The 25,409-nt window shown below is 47.1% G+C and overlaps 1 protein-coding gene across 3 annotated transcripts in view; it reads right to left on the bottom strand.

The window, feature by feature from the left end:
* The window catches only part of TP63 (tumor protein p63), a 107,525-nt gene that overhangs the window by 67,856 nt on the left and 14,260 nt on the right, over positions 1 to 25,409 (bottom strand). For 2 of the 3 annotated variants that reach the window (XM_068405812.1, XM_068405813.1), the window contains exons 1-2: positions 17,617 to 17,690; positions 16,909 to 17,041 (exon numbers count right to left, since the gene is read on the bottom strand). In XM_068405812.1, the coding sequence (XP_068261913.1) occupies positions 16,909 to 17,041; positions 17,617 to 17,690 (207 nt within the window). Of the gene's footprint in view, positions 1 to 16,908; positions 17,042 to 17,616; positions 17,746 to 25,409 lie in introns of those variants that run through there. The other variant, XM_068405811.1, reaches the window with a different exon arrangement.

The following is a 25,409-nucleotide window of genomic DNA, read 5'->3' as shown; positions in this document are numbered from 1 at the left end:
ACTTCCTCAAAGATTTGCACAGCGTGTGGCAATTCTCTCCACTTCCACCGTACAAAGCATCGACCCAGTCAGTTAAAAGCAATTAAATAAAAAAAAAAAAAAAAAAATCAAAGCTGCATCTGACTTTTGCATTCCACTCGTACCCATGAGGTGCAAAGGGCTATAGAAAGCAAAATGCATCCATTGTACTCATATTCATCCTCATACAATATGTTTAGACAAACACCCCGTGTAAAATATCTTGCTGCTGCTGCAAGTCATGAGGCAAGGTATTAACAACACCGAGTAAAAGAGTTATTGGTGTGGATGCTAATGCAACATTTGGAGCAGAGAACCTTTGTTTGCATATTATTTCACTTAAAAAGGTAATCTAAGAAGGGGTTTATTTTTGGTTATTTCCTAGATACCATCCACTTTTAAACAACAAGCAGCAATTTTGGCAATAAAAGACTAGTAAATGAATTATAACGCAGTCAACACAGACTGTTAAGACTGCTACAGCAATCTGTACGCATTGCCCACAGTAAGCGACTGCTTTGCCTTTCTTCTCCAATGAAGGAAAATTATGTTTCCAAAACAAATTTGCTGTCCCAAATTTAAAGATTCAAAGGTCACTCTCATTCCAGTATCTAGCCCAGCAAACTCTTGCTTCCCATTGTAAAGTGCAAAGTTTCAAAAAACAAATGTATATTCCACACCTAACTTCAGGACTACAGGGGTGAAGAAACTGCACGCGTTCACCAAAAATAAAAATATATTAAAGACGATAGCTCAAACCTAGAATCCTTACCTCGCTATACTGGGACTGGGCATTGTTTTCCAGGTACAACATGTTAGCAGTCAAATTGATCAATGCTGCTGTTCTTTCTTCTGGCTCCAGGATTTTGATAAACACCTCCCACCCCCTAGAAGACCCTAAAAATATGTGATGCTATTTGGAAGATAACAGGACTCGGAGTGCACCTCTCTGCATAATTGAAGTTTCCCTTATATACCTAACTATAGGCAAGGAGGAGGAGGTGGGGCTCTCCTGCCTTACCTGTCCAATCTGTCAAAGTGCCACCTGGAGTCCTCCACTCCAATGGGGAGAGGCCTCTCCCAGCTCATTAAGTAGTTAGAATTCCTTATCACCAATCTCTAAAGGGAAGGGAAAGGGGGGGGAAACGACCAAAAAAAGAAAGAAAAAAAAAAGGAGAGAGAGAAAAGAAAGGAAACTATAACTTTCCCCTGTCACTTTTCTACAACTTTGGGAACTCAAAAGACAGCCACGGAATTGCTCCAAAGGAGCTGCTTCAAGAAACTTTTCCTATTTATTTATTCTCTGAGAAGACTGCAGGGTTTCCTTCAGGCACAGTCTTTGCTGCTACCAAAGCCCAAAATGTTCAGGAAGGGATCGAGATGCAACGCTCGAGACCAGCGGTGCAGTAACAGCAGCCGAGCCTCTGGCTGCTGCCGCGTGCAGGTTTTGGACCAAAAAAAAAAAAGCACAAGGATCCTTCTAAGAAATAATCACTGTTTCATGCACCATAATCCAGCTACATGCTCTGTCATCTGTGTGCTTTCACCCATGCCCACAGCCACAGGTCCTGTATTCGCAGGACATCACTGCTTCTAACTCACGCCACGGTGATAAGCCTTAAAATAATCTCGCTTAAAATAGGAAATGTTAAAAAATAAAGAAAAGCCACTCGTCCAAAGGGACTCATGATTTTTGAATAATATATGGGAGAAGTTGTGGGGTACTGATCACCAAACCCCCAGGACACCGTGCCCACAGCAAACCACAGATTTTGAAAAGAGACGGGAAAAGCACTCGGCTGAGACTCGGCCTGCGGCAGAGCGGGGGCGAGCAGAGCGGCAGATCAGACCGGCCCCGCTGGGATTTCGCTCTGAACGAGCGGCCCAGAACCCCACGTCCCGCCCCGGTGTCCCCAGCGGGGCCGCCCGGAGCGCGGCGGCGGTGCTGAGGTCGGGGCTGCACCGGCCGCGGCCCCGCGCTCCGGAGCGCCCCGAGGGAAGGGCCTCGGTGCGCGGCTGAGAACAAAAGCCGGCTCGTTTCGGCGGCTCCGAAGAGTGGGGTGAGCGCCATGGAGGGCAGGGGAAACAAAACACCTTTCTAAAGGGGTGGGAGGGGGGAGAGAGGAAACGCGAACATCCCGGTCGGGCACGGCCGCCTGCCCCCCGGCCGAGTGGCAGCCCCTCGGACTCTCTCGGGGCCCCGGTTTGAGCGGAGCGGTGCCTCGTTGCTGAGCGCCGGCACGACTTCTGGTGCAGCGAGCGCCCAAACCTGCTGCCGCGGGTGATGAGCGACCTGACCCGCAGGTGCTTTGCGGGGGGAGAGGGGTCCCTGCAGGGCTGAAACCCACCCGCAGCCCCAGCACCTCCGTGCAGCCAAGCCTCCTGCCTCAGTAGCTGCTGCTGCTCCCTGCCACGCCGACTCCCTTGCCTTGGCATCATTTAACCCCAGCTCTCGGGAACACGAGGATGGGATTGCGGGTTCACAGGGAGATGAAAGTCAGCAGGCTGTGCTGCTCAAGGTGCTAACGGCTCCCTAGGCTGCCTTCTCCAGCATACGGCAGCAAAAGGAGCCACCACTGACTTCATGCCAATCTCTGAGTTAAAGGACACTGCAAGCCCGCACCAGCTCCTTTCCAGGCTAGACAGGCAGCACATTCACAAAACTAATAAAATGAGACAAAACCATCTTCAGACAGGAACCGACACCAGAGCAAACACAGAGCAAAGAATCACAGTGCCTTTTCTACCAGCAAAGAATCACAGTGCCTTCCCTACCCTGCAAAGCTCCTTGCCATGAGAAGCAGGGTAGGTGTCTCATTTAGCTCAGCTGAGGACTGCTGGGCACAAGAGCGAAATGTTGCACAGCATTTCCAGTGCACCTTCCTGATTCCTCCTCACTGAGCACAATGCAAGGAGGCACTTCCAAGAACAGGCTGCAGGGAGGATCACTGAGCCCTCCCCAGCCACAGGGAGAGTCCTACTTAACCACCACCAGCAAACACTCCAGCTCAGGTTGGGGCCACATGCACCTCAAACACTCCTGAACTCCCACTAAGAGCCTGCTGAGCACACAGCAGGTTTCCTACATCACAGGAACAACTCAAGAGACCATTGCCACAGCCCCTTCCCCTCCTCTCCGTCTCCTCCAGCACCACCTAACACCAGGGGCTATGACTGGTGTGCTTACCTGATCTCACCGGAGATGGGTACAAGCCAAAAAGCCACACAAGTACTAATCTGGAGATACAGGCATGGTTTGGCTAATGGTGCTGTGGCTGCTCCCTGCAAACCGGTCACTTTGCAGCATGACTGCAGAGCTTGCATGGAGCTGGCCATCACTCTGGAAGTCACCTGTGGATTTTCTGCTGTCCAATAGTGAGGAAAAGTTATGCTGTGCTCAAAGGACCATTTTGACCTCTGAATACTGTCAAGTTTTTGATACTGGCCCATGAGTTCAAAAGCTATGGAGAGGAAGGAAAGAGGAGAAGGTACATGCATAGATTTCCAAACCTCAGCAAGTCATTGCAAAAACCTTTTTTACTAGCTGTGCTATGAAACTCAGAAGATCCTCCTTTTGCAAGTTATTAGTGCAGCACTGTTGTGTTGGGTATCTGTTATCTTCTATCCCACAGGTGGCTGGAGGTGGTTGTGGGTGAAGCAACACCCAGATGCACTACACAGAGATATGTGGAAGTTTATTCAAAGAGATCTGCATGTCAAACACAAGGAGAAGCGTATATAGCATGAATAAATTGACATGTCAGCACAAATCCCTGCCCTCTGTACACACAGCCCCGACCTGGCTCAGTGTTTCGGAGGCATTAGCCTGTGCGGTCACCTTGAAGCAGATGCTGCACAAGTGGCTTTTCACAAAGCAGTCATCCACAAGTGACACAAAGGAAGCCACCACCACCCTGACAGGGGTAGCAGGAGGTAACAGAGCATGCACCAGACCCTGTGCCCACCAACACTGCTGCAGCCCAGGCACAAGTGTACCCCTCTCATTACCCCAGGGCACCAAACTTTGTTTCACTGGTTTCAGACCTGAATGCATGCCCTTCACAAGATGCTTCCACCTGTCTCACAGGCTGGTGTCGTGCCTTGAATATTCACATAGGCACCAACGGTGCAAGGAAAAAGTAAGGGCTTGATCACTCACCCTTCTACCTTACCACAAGAAACAAAAGCTCCTGGAGTCTCATTTGATTCTCTACTTTTGCAGATGCAAAAATTTCACATAGATGAGACTCCAACGACCTAATAGCAGCGAGGCAGCATCTCTTAGAGGCTCTCAGAGGGAAACTTGACTCCCTGAAATAGCGTATGCTTAAACAGCTGAGTCACAAAACCAAGGGGACATCCCCCCACCTCCCCAAACTGCACAGTCACTTCTCAGAAATGGGACAGCGATAGTTATCATTTATACGAGTCTTCTGGACAGGTCTGCAAGGGAAACACCAACATCAGTCCTATTGCAGCTGTGGTGGCTTAAAGTCACGGCAAGACAATCTTTGTAGATAAAGATTATACCTTATTATTATACCAATTAGTCTAGTCAGAAAAAGCAAACAGATTCAGGCAAAGGCCCTCCTTTCACATGTTAAAAAGAATTACTTTGTATTGAGGCCAGATGAACAAGGTTTAACTGTATTCTAGTCCAACAAGCTCTCCCCAACCCTGAACAGGAAAAGAACAAACTAGAAAATAAAGAAATCAACCCAAAGCATCAGGAGTTGTGCAAAGCCTGGCGCTTGACGCTTTGGATGCTCAGTTGAAATGAACTTAAGAAAACCAAAGCAGCTCAGCCTCAGGAAAGGAAATCTCTTTAAAGCAAGTTACCTCCAATACTTTAGCAAACTAAAAATAATAGTTGCTAGCTAGATTTGAAAGTTTCAGCTGCAACCCTCTCAGGTCTGACTCAGATATTCTAGAGAGCTGCTGGCAACGCTTTGTGGCTCCTGCTGGTATGCTGAAAAACAAAATAATATGCAAACAGACCCCTAAGTTTCCAAAATGAGGCATCAGCCAAGTTAAACTGCTGATTCAGGTTCTTTGTTTGAATGCACTCTCCCCATGCTGTTACATGGCTCCTCCCAGCCTCTCTCACCAGTACCACTCACAAGTTCTCAGTAATACTACCTGAACGCAAAGTAAGTGCACTAAATCACGACGATTAAAAATGTCATTGCCACAACTGTAGTGTTAATTGGAGATTGTGTAATTTCTTGTAGAAGGAGGGGGGGGTGTGTGCGTGCACACCTGCCTGCGTGTTAGGCGGTTCATGCAGAATTTCCTGCAGATCAAAGAAAAAAAAATCTGCTCAGACCTCTCCACTCTTATAAAAATAGCATCTGGATCAACCGCGTCACCACGGACTGTGACATTCACTCAGCTCAGAAGTGTTTACAAATTAGGACTGAGATAACAGAAGGAGGAGGAAAAAAATAGAACATGAGGTTTAGGGGTTTTTTTTGTTTGTTTGTTATATCTGAATAACTGCTGAATGCTCAAAAAACAAGCCTCTGCCAATTGGGAGCCTTTCCAGTGAAGACTTTACAGGGACAGACATGATAGACTGTAATAGCAGGCAGCCAGGTTAAAGAGCAAAAATAAAACACTTTTAAAAATGTAAAAGTCACCCTCCTTTCTTGAAAACTCAGGCAGAGCTGGTCTTCGTTGCTCCAACCACAAGGAAGAGGGGGAAAAAAACCCAGGACAAACTGAAACAGGGACTTTCCCCTTTTTTTAAAAAGAAAAAATCATCTATGGCAGGACAAAACAAATTAAAAAAAAAAAAAGAGAGATGCTGCTGAAAGGCATCATCCTGCCTGCTGCTGACTGGATCCAGCCTTGTACGCATCCCAGGCGGGCTGCTCCGGAGCACTGCGTGGGAAATGTCCCTCTCCAGACCATGGATGAGCCACAGGCACCCCCAGCTCTCCCAGGGTTAACTGCTTTGCTGGACCCATGAGCAAAACCTCGACGCCCTCCTGGCTTCCCCACCACTGACCCAGGGACGGGTCTGATGCCCAGAACCTCCTTTGGAAAGCACTGAAGTGTATGAACCTTCAAGCTAGAAACACGCCCTGGCTGCAAGTGCTTAGTACTGAGGATCAACCTCTTCTTCCAAGGACTTCAAATTGCATTTTTTTTTGCCCATTTTAAAACGGGGACTTGCCAAGGGCAGGAGGAGAGCCCAGCACCTGGCCTTGCCCACGGCGCAGGTTGGCTTCTCCTTCCCCAAGGAGCGTGCCCTCCCCAAGGCAATCTCCTGTCACAACGGCCCTGCCCTCCGACACTGGGTAAACATCTGCACACGCTGCTTATTTGAGCTCCTATAGCCTCGTTATCTCCCCCAGAACACCCCTAGGGCTAATTAGAGAGTTAATGGCATCATGTCAGGAGATAACGCTACATGGGGGGAGCGGGGAGAGGGAAGGTGGAAAGGAGTTGTGAAACAAAACCAGTTCCCTTCACAACCGCTGTGCAATATTGGTTTAGGAAGGGTGCACGCAGCCCCCAGGGCCTCTGCCCTCCAGCTGCCGAGCTCCATTTAATAAGACAGATTCAGCTCTCCAGTCAAGATGATGCAAGATCCCCACGCCTTCCCTACCTTCAGCACAACCACAACCGCTCCAGCCCCATTGAGGGAGGTCATTCCCACCAAAGTGCCAGCAGGGACTCGCTTCCTGCAGCTGGTGTACAATGCAGGATGGACACTAAGCATACAGATGATTTATGATCAAAAAGTGTTGTCTGTTTATTCCTGGTCCTCCTCTTATCTAACTTTTCCACTTTTTTTTGTACCCTAGTGACTCTTTAAAGAGCAGTTGCTTTCACTAAAAATGCTTAGAGAGAAAAGGAAACAACCATCCGGACACAGACATTTGCTGCAAGGCAGCTGATCAGCCTGCAAAACCACTCCCCAGCACACACTTGAGCAGACACTTTTTCACTGACGAGTGAAAAACCACAGGTCAGCAGACACTCACACATGGAGACATGACCAGGGGACTTTGGGTGTTCTAGCCATCAGCAGCTCTTTTGTCAGAGTAACAACATTCAAACCGCTTTTTTGCCTGATGAGGACCTTTGGATGCTCACCACAGCATGTTTGACACCTGACCCCGCCCCCCTCTCCCCTCAACACATTTGTAAAATATTTTGCAAAAGTAAGAGAAAGTTACACAAGAAAATTAATGCAAATTGCTCCTGAGCAGCATGACCAGCCCCATCCCTCCAGCTGGAAGTGAGACAGGGGCATGGCACAAACCTGCATCCCAGCAGACAGAGACAGAGCACAGGCCAGGGAAAGAGAAAAGCAGGAGATAGTGACAGATTAGAGAGTCTTTGTTTTTAATTACGAGAGATGCGCAACTGTTGACAGACCAGGGTTGTTCTTGCACAAGCAGCTGAAGGGAAAGTGTTATTCTTCCCTTATCTTGTATAAACTACAGAAATACACAACTGTTCGTAAATGCAAAATCACAGCAGCTCTTTCCAGCCAGCCTCTGCTCTGCTGCCAACTCCCTCCCACTCAAGCCCTTGTACAATAATCCAATATTAAAAAAAAATTATCAGTTTGCAATAACTTGAGAACAGTCTCTCAAACCTCTGGTTACACCCTGAACCCCTGCAACCGATGGCCATTCACACTTCTCATGCGAGCGCATCACCGTTATCCTCTATCGTCCTGGTGTGTTGGGCCACAACACACACCCTGAGGCAGCCAGGGGGCCTGTTTGTTCCTTGTTTCCTACGCAGAAACGTTGAATTTCTCAGTGCTGGTCTTTGTCCCCCTGCCCTCTGCCTAATCTCACTTGCCACACCCACCAGCAGTATGGCAACAGCCATAGGGTAAACAGCCACCGGGTTCAGTAATTTGGCTGGGACATTTCCCAGAAGACTGATCATTTTAGTTTCTGACTTGTCTAATTTTAATCCAGTCTGGACATCACCATGTGGTTCACCGTTCCCATCCATGTCCTCAAAGAGGAAGAAAGGTGCTTCAGGGTACCTTTTCCTTTTGTTTAAGCAGGCCGGAGATAAAAAAACGTGGGTTTAGAGCTGACAGTTACGTTAGTTACTGAAAACTCCTTTGATCTTTCATTAATCTCTGCAAATTCAGATGCTGATTAGCAAAGGGTTCATTCAGCAGTAAGCACACGAACCCAGGCCACAAACCACTCCTTAATCTATTCTTCTCAGAGATTGATTTAATTTTCTGTGACTGCCTGACAATTCACTCCCTCATTAATTTCAATGCTATCAAATCAGTGACAGTGAGGTGGAAAGCAGATGGTAGAGACATTCAGAGGAAAACATTACCTAGTCCAAAAGCCTCCTCGTGAAATACTGGAGGAAAAAATAATAGTTATTAACAGGACTGTGGGCAGGATCTGCAGAACCACAAAGCAACATATATAGCGAGACTTTGGATGCATAAGGCTTTCTTCAAAGCAAGAATCCCAATTAATGCAGGAGAGGACTTTAAAAACAAAAGCTACACCCCACAGCTCGCTGCAGCACAGACACTTTGGCCATGTTGGACAAGGAAGGGGAGCAGGACACTCCCAGGGCTGTCTTCCAGGTTTGTCTTAGCCTGAAAGGAGCATCTCATGAGCCTTGCCACCCCTCCCAGGCATGGTCAGCACTGCAGCTTGCAACAGGGCTGTGAGGTTCTCGCCATCCATCTCACCCACAAAGGGGGGGTACCACAAAGCTCAGTAAGGTTTTCATTCAGCTGGAAATGATCAGCTTGATTCATCACCCTACTTCCAGCTAACAAGAGAGAAGGGCAGCATTTCCCTCCCACCACCAATTTGGTTTAAAAATAAAAAATATAAAGTCCAGAGGAATGTGAACTTTGGGGATAGTCACTCCACTTCTGTTGGTGTTCAAACCGTGCTTTGTGGCTTGCTGAAATGCCAGCTGCCCAAGAGGTTTACCACTTATGGGCTCTAACCCAATCAAACTGTTACCAACAAATGATATGGGAAGTATGTTTATAGTTTAAGAAAAGAGGAGGATCCTATCAACTTGATAGAAACATACAGTGAAGTTCCCAGCAAGACAGCATAAATCTTAAGCTTGCTGCGGAGACAAAAGTGCCTGCAGTCTGTTGCTCCAAGATCAAGATCCCTTTTAATTAAGTGCAGACCTTTTAAATCTTAAATAAGCGCTAATGCATTATTGCTCCATACTCAGGAGCACGTGCAGCACCATGGAAACCTTTGGAGGCAGGCCCAGCTGCTTGGGGAAGATGTTTTCTGAAGCAACTGCTTCTTTTGTTCAGAGGTATTTGCATGTAGGCAGATGACAGGACTCACAATTGCAACACTCTTCCACCTCAAGTGCTCATAGCAATACGAGCTGGGGATTTAAAGTCAGCCCTCCAGAAGAGCCAGGCCAGAACGAACACAAAACACCCCATCACACATGGCTCTTATCCAATAGGTTTGTGTTTTTCAGCTTAAAATTAGTTTATTCCTTCCCAAGATGAATGTAAAGCGAGATACTAAAAGGGTAGAAATATTTAAAGGAATTTTAAATATGCTTCCAAAATGGTCTACAGCACAGCAGACAGATCGCCCATTGGTTTCCTTCAATACCATTGAGAATTCAAGGAAGTGGCACTGAAAATATAACAACTTGGTGTAACGATACTCATCAGCTGGCTGCATTCCTACAAAAAGAAATGCAGCCAGCCCTGGTCTGCAGCCAGAACCAGGGCAAAACAGCACAGGAAAGGCAGCTAGTGAAAAATTATTTTAAAGAAACATAAATAGAGCCCTACTACAGACAAAATGAGAGAAGTCTTCAGGCTTTGGCCAAACTGAATGTACAAACACATTCTCTATGCGCACCCTTTATCTGAAAGAATTGACCATTTCTGGATTTGGATCTGCAGTCTTAAATGCTATTAGATCATTTGGAGGGACCTACACTGCAGAAGATTAAACATTCACCAGGATTACAAAGCCAAGCCTAAATGATCTTATGAGTTCAACTGCAAACAAGAGAGGTGCTGGAGGGAAACTTCCAACAGAATAATGCATTTGCTCATTATGGAAATGCCTTTGCATAATCTCAACTTTCTTTGCACAGCTATGGAACGAAGAAATACCCACAAAGAAGAGAAACTTGGCAAGTCTCAAACTCTCTCAAGCACAAACCAGACAGTAATAAAAGCTTTGATCACATCCCTGTGCTGTACAAAGTCCTTCCTTCCTTCTTACGGCCAACCTGGGAGTACTTAGGCATGGAAACAGACAGCCACACAACCCACTTTGCTGCATCTACTTATCAATTTGGCATTATCCTCCAGGTGCGAAACCATTTCCCAATGAAATGCAGTGCTGCGGCACCTGCCAGAGCCCTGGGAAGCACACACCACGCGTTAGTCAGCCCCTGCACCGAGACACTCAACCTGCGTCGCTCAGCCACAGCGCGCACACCACGCCAGCTCCCTGCCCTGCTGTTGGTACGCAGGGATGCCCTCCCCATGCCGCAGTCCCATCACCAGCTTTCATCTGCTTCCTCAGCCATTACCTTCCAGCAAGCGGAGTTGTCTTCTCCTGACCCAGCAAAACATTTAAGCAAGCAATTAAAGTTAACTGAGATCAGAGCCTGCGCTTTAATATTACAGCATTGGACAGGATGCAACAGACATCCCTCTGGATGGTGGGTTATTTTTTTTTAATGTCTGTCCATCATATTCTTGCACAGCTGATCCTGACAACAATCCCCAGCTGGGACAAGTGATGGGCTCCTAAGAGACCCAGGAATTCAGTGCATGGCCACCAAATACGAATTACTGAACTGATTTATATAGTGGTAAGGCTAAGAGCATGTAGAAGAGATCTACCAGCTACTCTGGCCACCTTGGGCCAGGGTAACTCTGCAGAGGCCTCAGCCCACTCCTCTCCAGCTCTCTGGGCTGTGGCATGGGAAGGTACCCTGTGCAAGGTGGCTCCTTCATAAGCCTACAAGCAGGTTAAACCTGGGAAATGTTCCCTGTTCCCATCAAGAAGTGTCAAATACCAACTCTGAGATGTGCTATTGGTGTGAGGGCCAAGGTTAAGAACCTCAACACCTCCATGTCCTATATGTGCTGCAGCTAGCCCCTCCTATAGTCCAGTTTTTCCTCCACCTCTGTGTATAAAGGAAAACAGCAAAGCTACAGAGCTGAAGCCATCACTTTTGAAACACACGTTGCACCTCCAAAATTTCTGTAGCCACCATGCTTGGGACACCCACAGCCCATGAAGCTGAGGACCCAAACCCAAAAGGAAACAGCCCTGTCTGAAGCACCCATACCACCATCCCTGGGGCAGAAACCCGCCCCACTGGGAGGTCAGTGGTGCCTAACCAAGCCACGCACAGCAAAACCCCACAATGATTTGGAGAAGATGAAGAAGGACAAATAAAAATAAATAAATAAAAGGTAAGGAATTCTCTCTCCCTTTTGTGGGGAGGCACGGATCCAGGTTAAGAAAACTCTGACCAGGCGACTGTCTGGGGAAAGGCATTCCACTGAACTGGTTAGGCAAGGGGCTGCAGGAGGACGGCTCGCTCAGGGGCATGAAAGGAAGGTATGTACAGGGGGAGGTGGGGGATGAGCTGCTCCATCACTCCAGACAGCACTCCTGCTCCTGCTGGCGAGGTCCCTGGAGCCCTGGACACGCTGCTGGGATGATGGCAGGAGACTTCCAGAGTCTGCAAGCCCCTCAAAGAACACTTATCAGGATGTTGCCCACTGAAGTCCTTAGCCCAAAGCAGCTTTGTTTGGGTCCAGACTAGCATCTCTTAGCATCCATGAGCAGTTTAAAGGATTTCTGAGGGATGGTGAAGAGCAATTTTGCACCTGGTACGGCAGGCTGACAGCATGCCCGCGAGGGCCCCAGGGCAATGGAGGGGTTATTGCACCACCACATGCTTGTTCCTAGAAAGAGGTCCCCAGACCCCTCCTCCCTGTATCTCCAGGGCATTTAATCAGTCAGAAAAAAAATAATATTCATATAACATCACCTGGTTTCTAGCACTGCAGGATACAGCCTTTGAGGCCAGCATTCCTCTTGAATGCAGGGAGCTGGCCACCACCCCACCACAGACCCCACAGTTGCTGGCTACATCTGTGGTCAAGGAAGAAGCTGGGGACCACCTTCTTTGGTGAAGCCTAACGAATGGCAGGCGGCCCACAAGCATGCCCATTCAACTTACCTTCCTGTCCATCCACAGCTCCTTCCCACTCCAGGGCCATGGCAGAGACTAAATGTTCTCCGCACCCACAGGGACCACCAGCTCCTCACTCCAGCTATGGGAAAAAGCAGATCTCTGCTGGGATTTCCCAGCCTATCTGTGGTTAACACCATGGGCGAGGAAGGGGCACAGCCAGCAACCTCACAGACGGGCCACCCAGAACATTGTGAAAGAGCCAGTCACAAGGCACACGGCTGGAGAAGGCTGCTGACTGTCTAATGTTACAAACAGACCCTACAAGCCCTCTTCCTGTCCCCTCCAGCTCTTGTCATCCCAAGGTAGTGCTGATCACCAGTTTCTCTTACCCCTTTCTCATATGGGACAGAGGAAGAATATTTCTTCCTTCACAGAATCACAGAATGTTAGGGATTGGAAGGGACCTCGAAAGATCATCTAGTCCAATCCCCCTGCCGGGGCAGGATTGCCTAGACCATATCACACAGGAACATGTCCAGGCGGGTTTTGGATGTCTCCAGAGAAGGAGACTCCACAACCTCTCTGGGCAGCCTGTTCCAGGGTTCGGCCACCCTCACCGTAAAGAAGTTTTTCCTCATATTTATGTGGAACCTCCTGTATTCCAACTTGCACCCATTGCCCTTGTCCTGTCAAGGATGTCACTGAGAAGACCTGCTCCATCCTCATGACACTTGCCCTTTACATATTTATAAACATTAATGAGGTCACCCCTCAGTCCTCCTCTTCTCTAAGCTAAAGAGACCCAGCTCCCTCAGCCTCTGCTCATAAGGGAGATGTTCCACTCCCTTAATCATCTTCATGGCTCTGCGCTGGACTCTCTCTAGCAGTTCCTGTCCTTCTTGAACTGAGGCGCCCAGAACTGGACACAATATTCCAGATGCGGCCTCACCAGGGCAGAGTAGAGGGGGAGGAGAACTCTCTTGACCTGCTAACCACACCCCTTCTAATACACCCCAGGATGCCATTGGCCTTCTTGGCCACAAGGGCACACTGCTGGCTCATGGTCATCCTGCTGTCCACTAGGACCCCCAGGTCCCTTTCCCCTACACTGGTCTCCAACAGCTCTGCCCCCAACTTGTACTGGTACATGGGGTTGTTCTTGCCCAGATGCAGGACTCTACACTTGCCCTTGTTATATTTCATTAAATTTCTCCCCGCCCAACTCTCCAGCCTGTCCAGGTCTCTCTGAATGGCTGCGCAGCCTTCCGTTGTGTCAGCCACTCCTCCCAGTTTTGTGTCATCAGCGAACTTGCTGACAGTGCACTCTATTCCCTCATCCAGTCATTAATGAATATATTGACTAGTACTGGTCCCAGAACCGACCCTTGCGGGACTCCGCTAGACACAGACCTCCAACTGGACTCAGTCCCATTGACCACCACTCTCTGGCTTCTTTCCTTCAGCCAGTTCACAATCCACCTCACTACCCAATCATCCAGACCACACTTCCTCAGTTTAGCTGCGAGGATGCTGTGGGAGACCGTGTCAAACGCTTTACTGAAATCGAGATAGACCACATCCACAGCTTTACCATCATCTATCCACCGGGTTACTCACAAGACTGTGAGAACTGAAAGATCTTGTCTCAGTAAGAGACAGAGCTGTAGCTCAGATGAGAGGGGTTTCTTTGTCACCCAACCTTCATCTCCAGCTCTCTCCCCAGACAGTTGCATTTTCAAGGCAACGAACACAAGTGATGGGTGTTCAGCAGGGCAGGACTCACGCTCATTTTCCAGCCCACCAACAGGACAGTTTCTTCAGGCACCTACTCGGAACACTGTAGCTCCTTCCCCCTGCCAGCTCTGTTGTGAACAAGCAACTGTACCCCCGCCCTCCAAAATAAAAAAAATAAAAAAAAAAAAAAAAAAAAAAAAAAATCAAAGCTCTCACAAACACAACTGTTGGGATCAAGGATGGACATCTTTTAAGGCTAGAAGTTTTTCAGCCGTAAATTGCAAGAAGGTGCATAGCTTATTTAAAGCCTGATTAGGATTGCCTTAAAGTCCACATAAGGCCAATTGCTTAAATAAACGAGACTTAATTGCTTGCACCTATTCAAAATTTGCCACCACGTTGAGATTTAGAGAAATGCTGGCCTTGCTCTTCTTCCAAGACAAATCTAATAATAAAAAGCACTCTGCCTTGATCTCACTGTTCATCTCCAGGGCCCCTCTGTTTCTGCTGCATTCCTTTGTGTTTATCTGCCTTCTTCAAACCCTGTGCTGCAATCAGCTGCGTGCGGCACCTTGTGTCTACAAGTGACATGGCTGAGGTTACAGGAGAGACAGGTGCAAGGGGAGCTCTTGCCCCGAAGCTATCCAAAGGAAAAGAGAGGCTGGAGGGGAAGAGGGTTGTAAGGTATTTCAGATTAAAGCCGACAAACAGCAAACACCTTGCCCCAGGCTACACATTCTCTGCCAACGCAAGCTGCGGCGGCTTCGAGCCCCAGAAACAGCAAAGCAAACACGGGCTTCTCTGCAAGGGGGAGTTGTCACCTGTCAGGGATGTTTGCAAATTTATAGGGAGGTGGTGGTAAGGGGAGTAAAAAGAGCTTTCCTCCTTTTAAAAGACGGGCTGTTGCACAGGTTTGTGATGCATATTTTGCTTGTAAAAGCTTTTGTGCAGCACTCAACTGAGCAAAGGTGCTGTCTTCCACTGAAGACAAACTGGAACATTTATTAATGTACATACATTAATGTACTCTGAGCCACTGCTTTACAGTAAGGGTGAGGATGGGATGGAATTTCCCCGCTCCCTTCCGCTTGTCCTATCTGTGAAAACACTTTCTTAAAGAAGTCACTGTGCAGCTCAGTCTCTTCAGAAATTCCTCCTGCAAAGCTGGGTTCAACCCATCATAAGCAAGAAGTAACTGCACAGCAAAAGCTGCCTGCCCTCCTCATCCTAGCCCAGTGCTCAGTTCAGCAGTGTTCAGAGAGGACAAGAGGGAAGGGATTTTCCACTGAGGTTTCACTGCACCACAGACGGGAGAGGGAGACCCTGAACAAGGGCCTCAAGTGAGCCTGTCAGCTACCACAGTGCTCTGCAAACAGCTCAGGGGAACTGGAGATGGGGAGGCTTTGCTAGCACTCAGCGCAGCAAGTCCAGGTTTGGGCATGGAAGGAGCAAAGCTTCTGCCGATGACCTTTAAAACTGTTGGGGATTGCCTTTTTTAAGAGGACATAGTTAGTTCTAACAGAAACGTTACCACCTACTTTGAAAAGTAGGAGCCCCTCTAAACTTGGAGAATCTTTCCGGACTATCTATTGAAGGGACACCATTTTACTGGAGCTGTGCTACCACGTGGAAAAGCTAAGAAGTGTCCTTTCAGATCCAGATGCTGATTGAAGGCTTGCACGCCACCCCTGCACCCAACCTGAATGCAAAATCAAAAGATAAGCAGACTTGTCATCAGTCACCTCTCCTCGTGTACTTGGAATAGCTTCACCCCATTAGCCGAGCACATACCCAACCTCAAAGTGGCCTTTTTACCCTTTGCAATCTTACAAGGAAAGAGAGCACTGCAGTCTCCCCAGCAGTCAGACCAGAGAAGCAATAACAGGCCAAACCTTCTGGCACCAGGTACTGCAATCAGCGTGACCTGGGAGCTCTTTCCTTGCAGATGCAATCCTCCAGGTTACAAACACTGCCAGGATGCAGACCACCAACACGCCGTGGTTAGGCACATTAAAAATGGTGGTTGATTAGCCAGGGAATTAACTGACACAGTTTCTCAGGATGGAAACACAGAGGAACAAGAGACATCAACACAAATTTCCAGCCACGTATGATTTTTAGCCCAAAGTACACAAACCCCAGGAAGAACAGAAACAGGACATGAACAGCTTGAACTCCTGAAATACCTCCTGCTCCAGCCTGCAAGAGTAGCACCTGGCTTCTTCACCAGAGCTATTGCTAAGAAAGAACTGGTCAGTTTGTGCCAAAGGCAATGAACCAGCAACCACCAGTGTCTCATCTGCATTCCAGTCTCAAGCCATACTGGTGAGACACGCATGGCCAAGACTTGTTACAAACACTCTCTAGCTTTGTCTATCTGGAGACATAGGAGGAAAAAACACAGCCATTGTCTGAAACCAAGTTTTCATTCATATCTGACCTTCAAGAGAAGAAAAAACAGTGAAGAACCCTTGCCCTTGGTCAGCAAAATTGCAGCTGTGCCCAGAATACCAACTATTTTAACCCTGAGACCACATAAACTAGCTCTAAGCAGGGAGAGAGCAGGGACAGTTGAGCAGCCAGACAAGTGCAAGACTCCTGAGCTGCCTCTTCCCTCTCTCCTGCCGTTGCTGTAGAAGCGGAAGAGCAGGTAAGAAGTCAGTCTGCTCCCGCTCACAGTCCCAGGGAGGCACAGAAGAGCGATGCATTTCCATGGGTCACACACCGTCCGTTTAGCGAGAAGTACAGACACCGCTGGTCACCACCACCTCAGTCACTTGGCAAAGCCACGCTCCCAACCAGCTTCTGTGGGTGGGACACAACAGGCAAGGCAAGAAGGAACTTCCTCGGTCAGAGGCATTGGCCACAGCTCCTCCACCCAGAGAGGGAAGACAGCCCTGGGGCAAAGCAGCTAGAATAGCTCCTGCAAAAACTCCTCATCTGTCCCCAAAGGTTAAGGAAGTTCTTCTCACTACTCACCCACATTGGGTCATTCAGCTCCGTATCCTGCACCCGGACACAGTCCATGCTAATCTCAATTTTGTTTGTAGGGCCATTATCAGATGGGCCATCGATGAAGTTCAGATCAATCGGCTGAACCGAGCATATTGGCCTGAAAAGAACAGAGTAATGCAGTTAAAATTGGCCAAATTCCATTTTTCTCCCCACCCCACATGCTAGGATGTCACCCAGGACTTAGGCATGACCACAACCAGTCCCAGGACAAAGTAAGTAATTACTAATGAACAACTACTTCATCACCCGCTATGCTAACAGCAGCCCCTGACCAGAACAGGGCCTGGAGGGACATTCCACTTGCCTGACCAAAAACAATGAGGTAAGAGCACAGGAGTTAAATCACAAAGACAGAACCCATGGAGGATTTATGGCAGTAACTGTCTCAGCATTTAAGTGACCATGTGCTGGAAAGCAGTCAGCTCAGCAACCAAAGGTCTTGAAGAGAGTCAGTGTCACTGGTCATCTCTGCATCTGTTCTCCATAGCCTGGATGAAGAACCTCTTGAGAGCTCAAGAGCTGTCAGTCATCCCAGACTCATCTCTGCATCTTCTAATTAACAGGTACAGAAGACTCCAAAACCCCCAGCATCAGTCACTTGAGCAACCTAATTACAGAGGCGTCCTGTCCTAAAACACCTTCTTCCACAGGCTTCATGTAAGGACTACTTACTGTTCCAGGAAGTCCCAGATATGCTGGAGCACCTCTGGGTTGAGGAATTCCCTGGGCTGTGAGCTCTGGGACATGGCTGATCGGTAGTAACTCTCCTTCCAGGAGAAGTGGCTCGGAGTTTCTACAAACCTTAAAAAAACAAAGGAAAAAAAAAAAAAAAGAAAAAGAAAAAAAAAGAAAACACACACACAGAAAGATATGTTGAATGCATGAGCCCAACTCGATGAAAACCCATAAATAGAAGCTATTGTGTGAAAAAGGAGACACGCTGAATGCCTGGAACATTCACAGCTGTACAACACACATTCCACACTGCTACAGATGCTGTATTTAGACGAGAGAGAATTTGGCCACCCTTCCCAATAAGTTAAATACTCCTCAGAGTCCACTGGGATGCTGTGTCATAAGAATCACAGAGGGGAGAAAAAAAAAACCCACAAAAAAACCCCCAAAAAACCAACCACCACCATCTTCCATTTTACCCCCAAATAATCAAATTTCCATATAAAGCAGGTAGTCTTTTCAGCAGGTGAAGCACCTAAGTGGTGTGCGATTCCATTCTCCCTGGCTGGTTGCCTCTCTAGATTGCATGCCCTTGGATGATTTAGGTGGCCTCCTACACCCAGCCACTGCAGCCGAGGTCTTGGACTAAAATAAGTATTTTTTTTTAAACATGAATAATAATAAAAATGTATCTTATTTTTGCTTCATTTTCTAGTGAAATAAGTTCCAACACATCAGATTATATCTGCTTGTCTACTGCCTTCTCACCTTCAATAATTTCTGAGCCTGACCAATTGATTTCCACCAGATCTGCTAGTTACCTTGGCCATTTTTATCCCCTTAAGCTCCCACAAGCCTCACAGAAATAGGTGGGCCCAAGGGGAGCAGTGACGAAGCCGGAGCACTCGCGCCTTCCACAGCTGCACATTCTCATCCCACTGGCCAATTTCTAAATTCAAACGCAGCAGCTTCTACGCCCGTGTCAAAATACTCAACGGCTGCAGGGATGCAAGGCGGGAGGGGGGTGGGTGGGAGGAATTTCTCGAGTATATTTGCGGTTGACAAAAACTCTCGGTTTAACTTAATTAAAGTACAAGGCAGGTCACCGCCTTTCCTGCTACAAGGATGAGGGCACCCTGCAAAATTTTCATATAAAAGAGTTTTTTCAGCACAATGCAAGTGTACGGTCATGCTCCCTGCCAGGGGAACGGCTGTGGCAGGAGCCAAGGCTATAAATGGATTCCAAAAAGAATTGGACTAACATTTGGTTTGACACATTTTGGTGCTGTTTAACACAATGGTCTAAACAAATTGCATGGAAGACCCTAATTTATTAAGCTGCCAAAATTAAGAAAAAGAGTTTCAGTGGGAGGATCACACTACAGTTGTTCTTTTCCTCTACATTTTCTTGAAGCACCCATTTCTGGCTACTGCCAGAGAGGGATCTAGCTCTCTTTACTGAATTTGTATGGCCTCTGATGTTTTGAGGATGACTCTGGTCTGCAAAAAGCAGGGCTTTCCTCACCTCTGCTGCCCACAGAACTGCATGCTCTTTGAAAAGAAGTTTTCCTAAGCTAACGGAAATCAGAGAGGTTTCTGCCCCCAGAGCCATAGCTGAACATGCCTCAAAATAGGTGAAAGTATCACTTCAGTTGCTCATCCTTTTTGTGATTAACAAAAAAAACCCAACATCCTTTAAAAGGTCATGAACAGCCAGAGACAAAAATAAAATTCAGCAGCGTCATAGCTAATAGCTGTGTCACAGATGTGAACACATACCCACGCCACATGTGAATAAATAATCACAAATCCACTGAGAACAGCAGTTATCCCACAAAGTACCAGAAATTACTCCTTTCGAGCTTTCAGTCTGGTAAGGCACTTTCAAGAGTGCTATACTGAAACCCAGAAGAACAGATCTGGCCTAAAGCATGCTATATAAGCTGAGAACCAATGCTACCACAAGCTTTGGAGGAGAGCAATAGGGACTGCAACGCTCTCCCAACTCACTCTGCCACTAAACCCACAGACCCTAGGCACCGCTTGATACCCTGCACTTGGTCCTGACCTCCCAGCAACAGGCAGAGAAACCCCACAACAGGTTCTCCCAAACCACAGAAGCACTCACGTTTAACAGCTACTTGCCACTTAGCACAACTGCCCTTGACTTAAACACTAAAAAAAACATATTTCAGGAATTCAGTGCAAAGGTAGCGACAACCATCCACACCAGCTCCTTACGTATACAGGAACCAACTTCACCAAAAAGAGTTATTACAATACAGACCTTCCTCAGAGACCTTCTTTCCTTCAAAAAGTCTCAGTGCAGTGAGGTTCCTGCATGCCATGACATGCCCCAGCTTTGGTTCTCAGCTGCACAAAGTCCCAGGTCTCAAGAAGGCAAAGCAACCAGTTCAGCCCTGCCTGCTCTGGCCTTGGAATGCTGGTTTCCATTCAGCAACAAAGCAGAAGTTGCTTCTCATAAACCTACCCCAATCAAGCACTCTTCACAGTGCCCGCAGCCTGCAGCACAGGAGAGGAAGGAGATAGTAGCTGCACAGACTGATAAAGCCAGGTTTGTTATTCTACGCCTCTGAAGCTAACAGAGATGTTGGAAAGAGTCACACCAGTTAAGCACACAACCGGTGCATCCCTGTACTAAACACACAACTCCAAATTTCTCCAGAGAGAGGCATTTTCCAGCTGTGTCATCTTTATCCCTGTACTCAACCAAGCTGCTGTCTTAGTGTTTCTACGAAAAGCATTATCAGATTTTACCTGATGGCAAAAAAAGGCATGTTTCCCTATACCACACAAAAGAAGTTCCCTGGTTAATGCTTTCACAGAAGCAAAACTTGAGAGACTCCTTCAACTCTCTCTGCAATGCTTTTACTACCCGTACAGCTCTATTTCCAAAGGAGGCTGCAGGATTAGGTGGCCAACCTTGCCAAGGCACCTGTGAGAATCCTACAGCATTACAGAGGTAATCAGCATTGCTTTTTACTCAATTTGGTGCATCCTGCTCTCAGGTGGGAAAGAGCTGTCAAACTGCAAGAAAACCAACTTCAGTTCAGCACAAAGCTGCATGCAAGCTAAACTGTCTTCTTCCCTGGGATCTTATTAAAATGTAAGCCTAGTGCCATCTTCCTTAACAAACAGCCTTCAACATAGAGGAGCAGCCTCTGACTAATAAACAGCTTACCTAAGTGCCCAAATCTGCTCTTCCACAAGAAAATAACACCTAAATTCTAAGCAAGATCTACACATATATTTCACTACTCTAGTTAATTGTCTTTTCCCACATCAGTAAATGCTCTAGCTTCAGTAAAATAATCCCCGAGCACCTAAAGTTAATCACAAGATAGCAGGAGTTTGCATTGTTCAAATTGCTCCTACCAGCTGCTCTTTTTATTAACAGACATTTAAAAAACATCCCTTTTACCCACAGCCACTCATCCCAAAGTGCATCATAGGAAATAACACTACCAAACACAGCCTGTTATACCAAACCACTGACTATGACAGGACAAAGCATGCTAGTAATTCTTGTCTAGCTTGCCCTCTGCCTTAAGTCTACAAGCTATATGCTTAATTCTCTGCATTAACTGCTGAGACAGTTGGCAGGCAGCTTGCCACAAGCATCAGAGAGCACTAACTGCACCAGGTTGGAACTACAGAGGGACCGGTAGCCCCCGTCAAACTAGCAGCTGAATAGGACATTGCACCCACAAGCCCCCTCCTTTAAAAGCCACCAGGAGATTACTAATTAATAGAAACAGCAAGTTAAATCTCTGAGAAGCAGCACCTCACCAAGAGCACAGGGTTTCCTGTCACAGTGCTAGGACACTGCTCCTGCACCACTAGAATCCCAGAACAGGTTTTGGCCAACACTGCACTCCCACTGAAATCTAGCTCAGCCCCATCCTATTTATTTTGCTGAAGCAAGAGCAGCCCAGACTCCAGGTGAAAGCATTTTCCAGATTCACTCTGTGGGCTGAACACTGATTGTGCTGCTGCCTCCTGGTCATTTCCCTAGAAGTGCTGTGTTACAGCCCACCAGCATGGGACTGCATCCCAGCTGATTCAGTTTGCCATCACACTGATGAGCAAGATCTCTGCAAAATACGGCAACGAGAGCAACGTGCCCCTGTAGCTGTGCCCACACAGCACTCAATTTCAGAGTCTCCAGAAGGCTGGGAATGTTAAACTTCACCCAAAAACCCCAAACCCCACCCTACCAAAAAACAACAACCAAACAAAAAAAAAAAACCCTGGCAAGCACAAGATTTGCCTTTCACAAGCCTTAGCCCATCCACATGGCTATCGCCTTTCCCTGGAGCTGAGGGTCCCAACACATGTGGAAATAAAGCCCTGACTGCTTCAACCAGCACAACATAAACTGGTGGCAAACTGGAGAAAACAAGACATTTTTGCTTCCCCCTACTTCACTCTAAGTACATTTTCCACTCTTCACCACATTTCCCCCCTTTCTACCTTCACATCAAAGATACTAAAGAAAAGCAACAAAATAAAAAAAAACCAAACAAAAAACACTTTCCACACCAGAAAACAATGAGAGAAAACTATCAAACTCAACTATTGCAACACAGCAATGCTTCTCACCCCAAAAGCCACCTTTCACTGCAAACAACCTTTCTTAGAAAGGGCTAAAACCAAAACACTAAGTCTGACTTACTGCTGGGGAAAAGACACGAGCTCCTGAGGAAAGCAAGACCCAGGTCTGATACGGAGTATGCACAGCCCCTCCTCTGTAGCTTTAACCTTAAAGGCAGATGCCACCTGCTTTCACTGATATAGGGTCAGATCTGATGCAGGGTGCAGCTCAAGCACCACTGCGGTGCATGTGTGAGTCCAGCAAACTCCTCCCAAGAATAAGAAAGACTGTCACAACCAAGAGATAGCATCATTTTCTTTGGTTTTTTTCATCCAAAATAGGCTCGGAGTGTCAACATTCTGAACTGCTTCTGGGTTAATAGTAAAGTTTATGGGGAAACTAGAAACAAACAAGTTCTCGGTGAAAGCTTCTGGCTTGGGTTTCAAGAGATCCAAGCACCTGCAGTTCTCCTTAGCTTCCCCCAGAACCTGGAATTCTGGGGTGGTTTTTCTTTCTCCCGCATGGTGTGCAAACTCTCAGAAACTTATCAGTGTGATTTACAGATGCCAGACTTCATGGCTTGATGTTGGTGTAAAGCCACAGAGTAAAATTTGTGAGAAGAAATCTCTCACAGTGGGGACAAGCAAAATAATTTGGAGCTTTTTTCCTGCTTGTTGCCAAAGTTATAGGATGTTGCTTTCTGCTTCTCCCCACCAAATGTCTATCAATGGTGTACAATTTTGTATCACTGGGTTTGTCGTCCTCAGTCAGTGGACAGGCAGCTGGGGACAGCGAAATCTTTCTTTGTAAGCTACAGATTTTGCTGTTTTTTCATATTCCTCTAAAGGACCTGCTAGCAGAGTACTTAGGAAACCTTGATGCAAAAAGGACATCTACTCTTAGAAGAAAGCACTTCCACATTATACAAATGAACCCAAAGAATAATTAATGTCTAAATAATGATATCTAATATGGCTCATTCTATTCATAGCTCTCAAAGTGCTCTACAAAGGAAGACAGTGTAATTACTCCCATTTTACCTGTGGGAAAACTAAGGCACCAGGAGGTCATAGGATTACTCCTCATTACTCAGCAAGCCAGTTGTGCAGCCAGAAATACAACCTTGGTCACCTGAGTCCCAGTCCGGTGCTGCTCAGAAAGGAACCAGTGATTTTGGGTGTCTAGATAGAGAAATGCAAAAAGGCCTTAATTTCTTCAGGTAGAGTATGCACTGCACTTCCTAGAGCAAAAAACCCTCAAACTTCATTTATCTTGAGGCACCAAAATGCTGATGCCCAGGAATGAAAATCAAGGCTGCAGAAATGCTGTGACCGGCTTGAAGTCACACTCAGAGTTCAGGGTGGAAGTAGAATTCAAACCCAGACACTCAGACTAAAAACTAATATTTCTTCCTGAATGCTTGCAGCAGTTAACCACTTAACAGCCCTTAATTCATGCACAGATTAATATATTAGCCCTCAACTGTCACGGAGTGTGTGCCCCATAGAGAAATAAGTCATGGAGCAGAGAAGTTGGCAGCCTCAGCTCCAGCAATCCCAATCCAAGTGCTGGTCCCTGCCTTCTCCGGTTACACCTTGAAGTGCATCAAAAGCAATGGTAAACAAACGATTTAAAGTTCATGAGCATGACACTTAATTGCCTGAATCTTGGTGTTAGTTGTATTTTTAGTTCTTGAGTGGGGAGGGGGCTCCTTTTCAGACCGCACCCCTAAAACTCGAGGAACTTGGCAGCCCTTGTCCTTCTGGAATTCCCCCCGCTCTGCATTTTAACACTGCAGTGATTTGTAGACATCGCTACCTAATGAAGCTCACAGCTGTGCAAGAGGAGAAGGAAGCCGGGTCTGGCAGCACCGGACAAGCGTGCCCCTGGCAGGCAGTGTCATCTGGAATTCCCCAAAGTGTGGAGCACGCTTGTCCCCCACAGCCGCATCAGCCACCCTCAGCCCGCACAGCACACCCTGGAAGCACCCGTTAGAGACTTTTGGTAACCAAACAGGTTCATTGCCATAAACAGGGGGGGCAAAATGAAAGCCCATGTGTAGACAGACAGGCTCTCACCCCCCTCAAAGAGGAGATCGCCGTTGAATTTCAGGGGTCTGTGTTGCACCTCTGTCTATACCTTTTTCTGTATCTACTTCATCAACAAGCAGCCCCCCTTCCCAGCATGAACTGCACCGTACTACTCATTTTCCCATTTCTTTCTCTGCCTTATGCCATATTCCAAGGCCTTGGCTCATGATAGCCTAAGAGAGACTGTCTTCCATCCCGGCAGAGGCAGGTCCTGCAGAACTACACTCACAAGTATTTATTCTCCTTTAGATTTCCAGCCTGGCTTTCAGATTTAGCTTTTTAAAATCTAGACTTCCAGCAACTTCTTTAAATCCTTCAGATTTTCCTCCCATATAACATTGCTTCTATGTGTTAGTCCTATAAAATATCTCTGGAAGAAGAGTGATGGATGCACAGGTTTGGAAGGTCGAATGTAAGGAATATCAAACACCGACACACAGGATTTTTTTGAGACAGAATATAACTTTCACCCATGGTTCAAATGTCCACTTTTTTTTCCCCAGATACTGCATTTTTCAGGTGTTTCCCAGATCTGATCTGCAATCTCACTGAAAAATATGAGGACAGCAGTATGGGTTATGGGGAGGGGCAGCTGAGAGAAAAGTGGTCCAGTGGCACAGAGACGTATGTGCATTAGAAAATGAAAGAAGCCAACTGCCTGATGGGTGAACCCCGATCTCAGGAGTAGCCACCAAACAAGGAGATATGGGGAACAGAAGGAAGAACCAGGACTGACAGTGGTGAAGGGCTTTGTGACACTGCCCGGTGCCCTACAGCATTCACTGAGAACAGCATAGGGAGGACTATGAGCTTCTTCATATTCTCTAGGCAAATGACACTTGTATCGTGCATGCCCTGTTTCAGCCATGAAATATATGATATTTAGAGGAATTAAAGTAATTCTGTCTCAGAGGAATGGTGATTGCATGGCTTGTAAAACTGTGTTCTTCTAGAATCTACTGTAACAGTGCATCCCGATCTCCCTGTGATTTAAATTTCTCTTTTGGAAGCATATGTGTGTGAGCAGAATGGAAAGGGGTAGGAAGGGATGGTTTGGCTTTCTGGTTGCTCTTTACTAGAGCCTT

This window comes from Nyctibius grandis, chromosome 8 (genome assembly GCF_013368605.1).
Source record: "Nyctibius grandis isolate bNycGra1 chromosome 8, bNycGra1.pri, whole genome shotgun sequence".
In the NCBI taxonomy this organism is placed as follows: domain Eukaryota; kingdom Metazoa; phylum Chordata; class Aves; order Nyctibiiformes; family Nyctibiidae; genus Nyctibius; species Nyctibius grandis.
The sequence above is the reverse complement of the archived record's forward strand: the minus strand, read 5'-3'. Positions and strand labels throughout refer to the sequence as shown.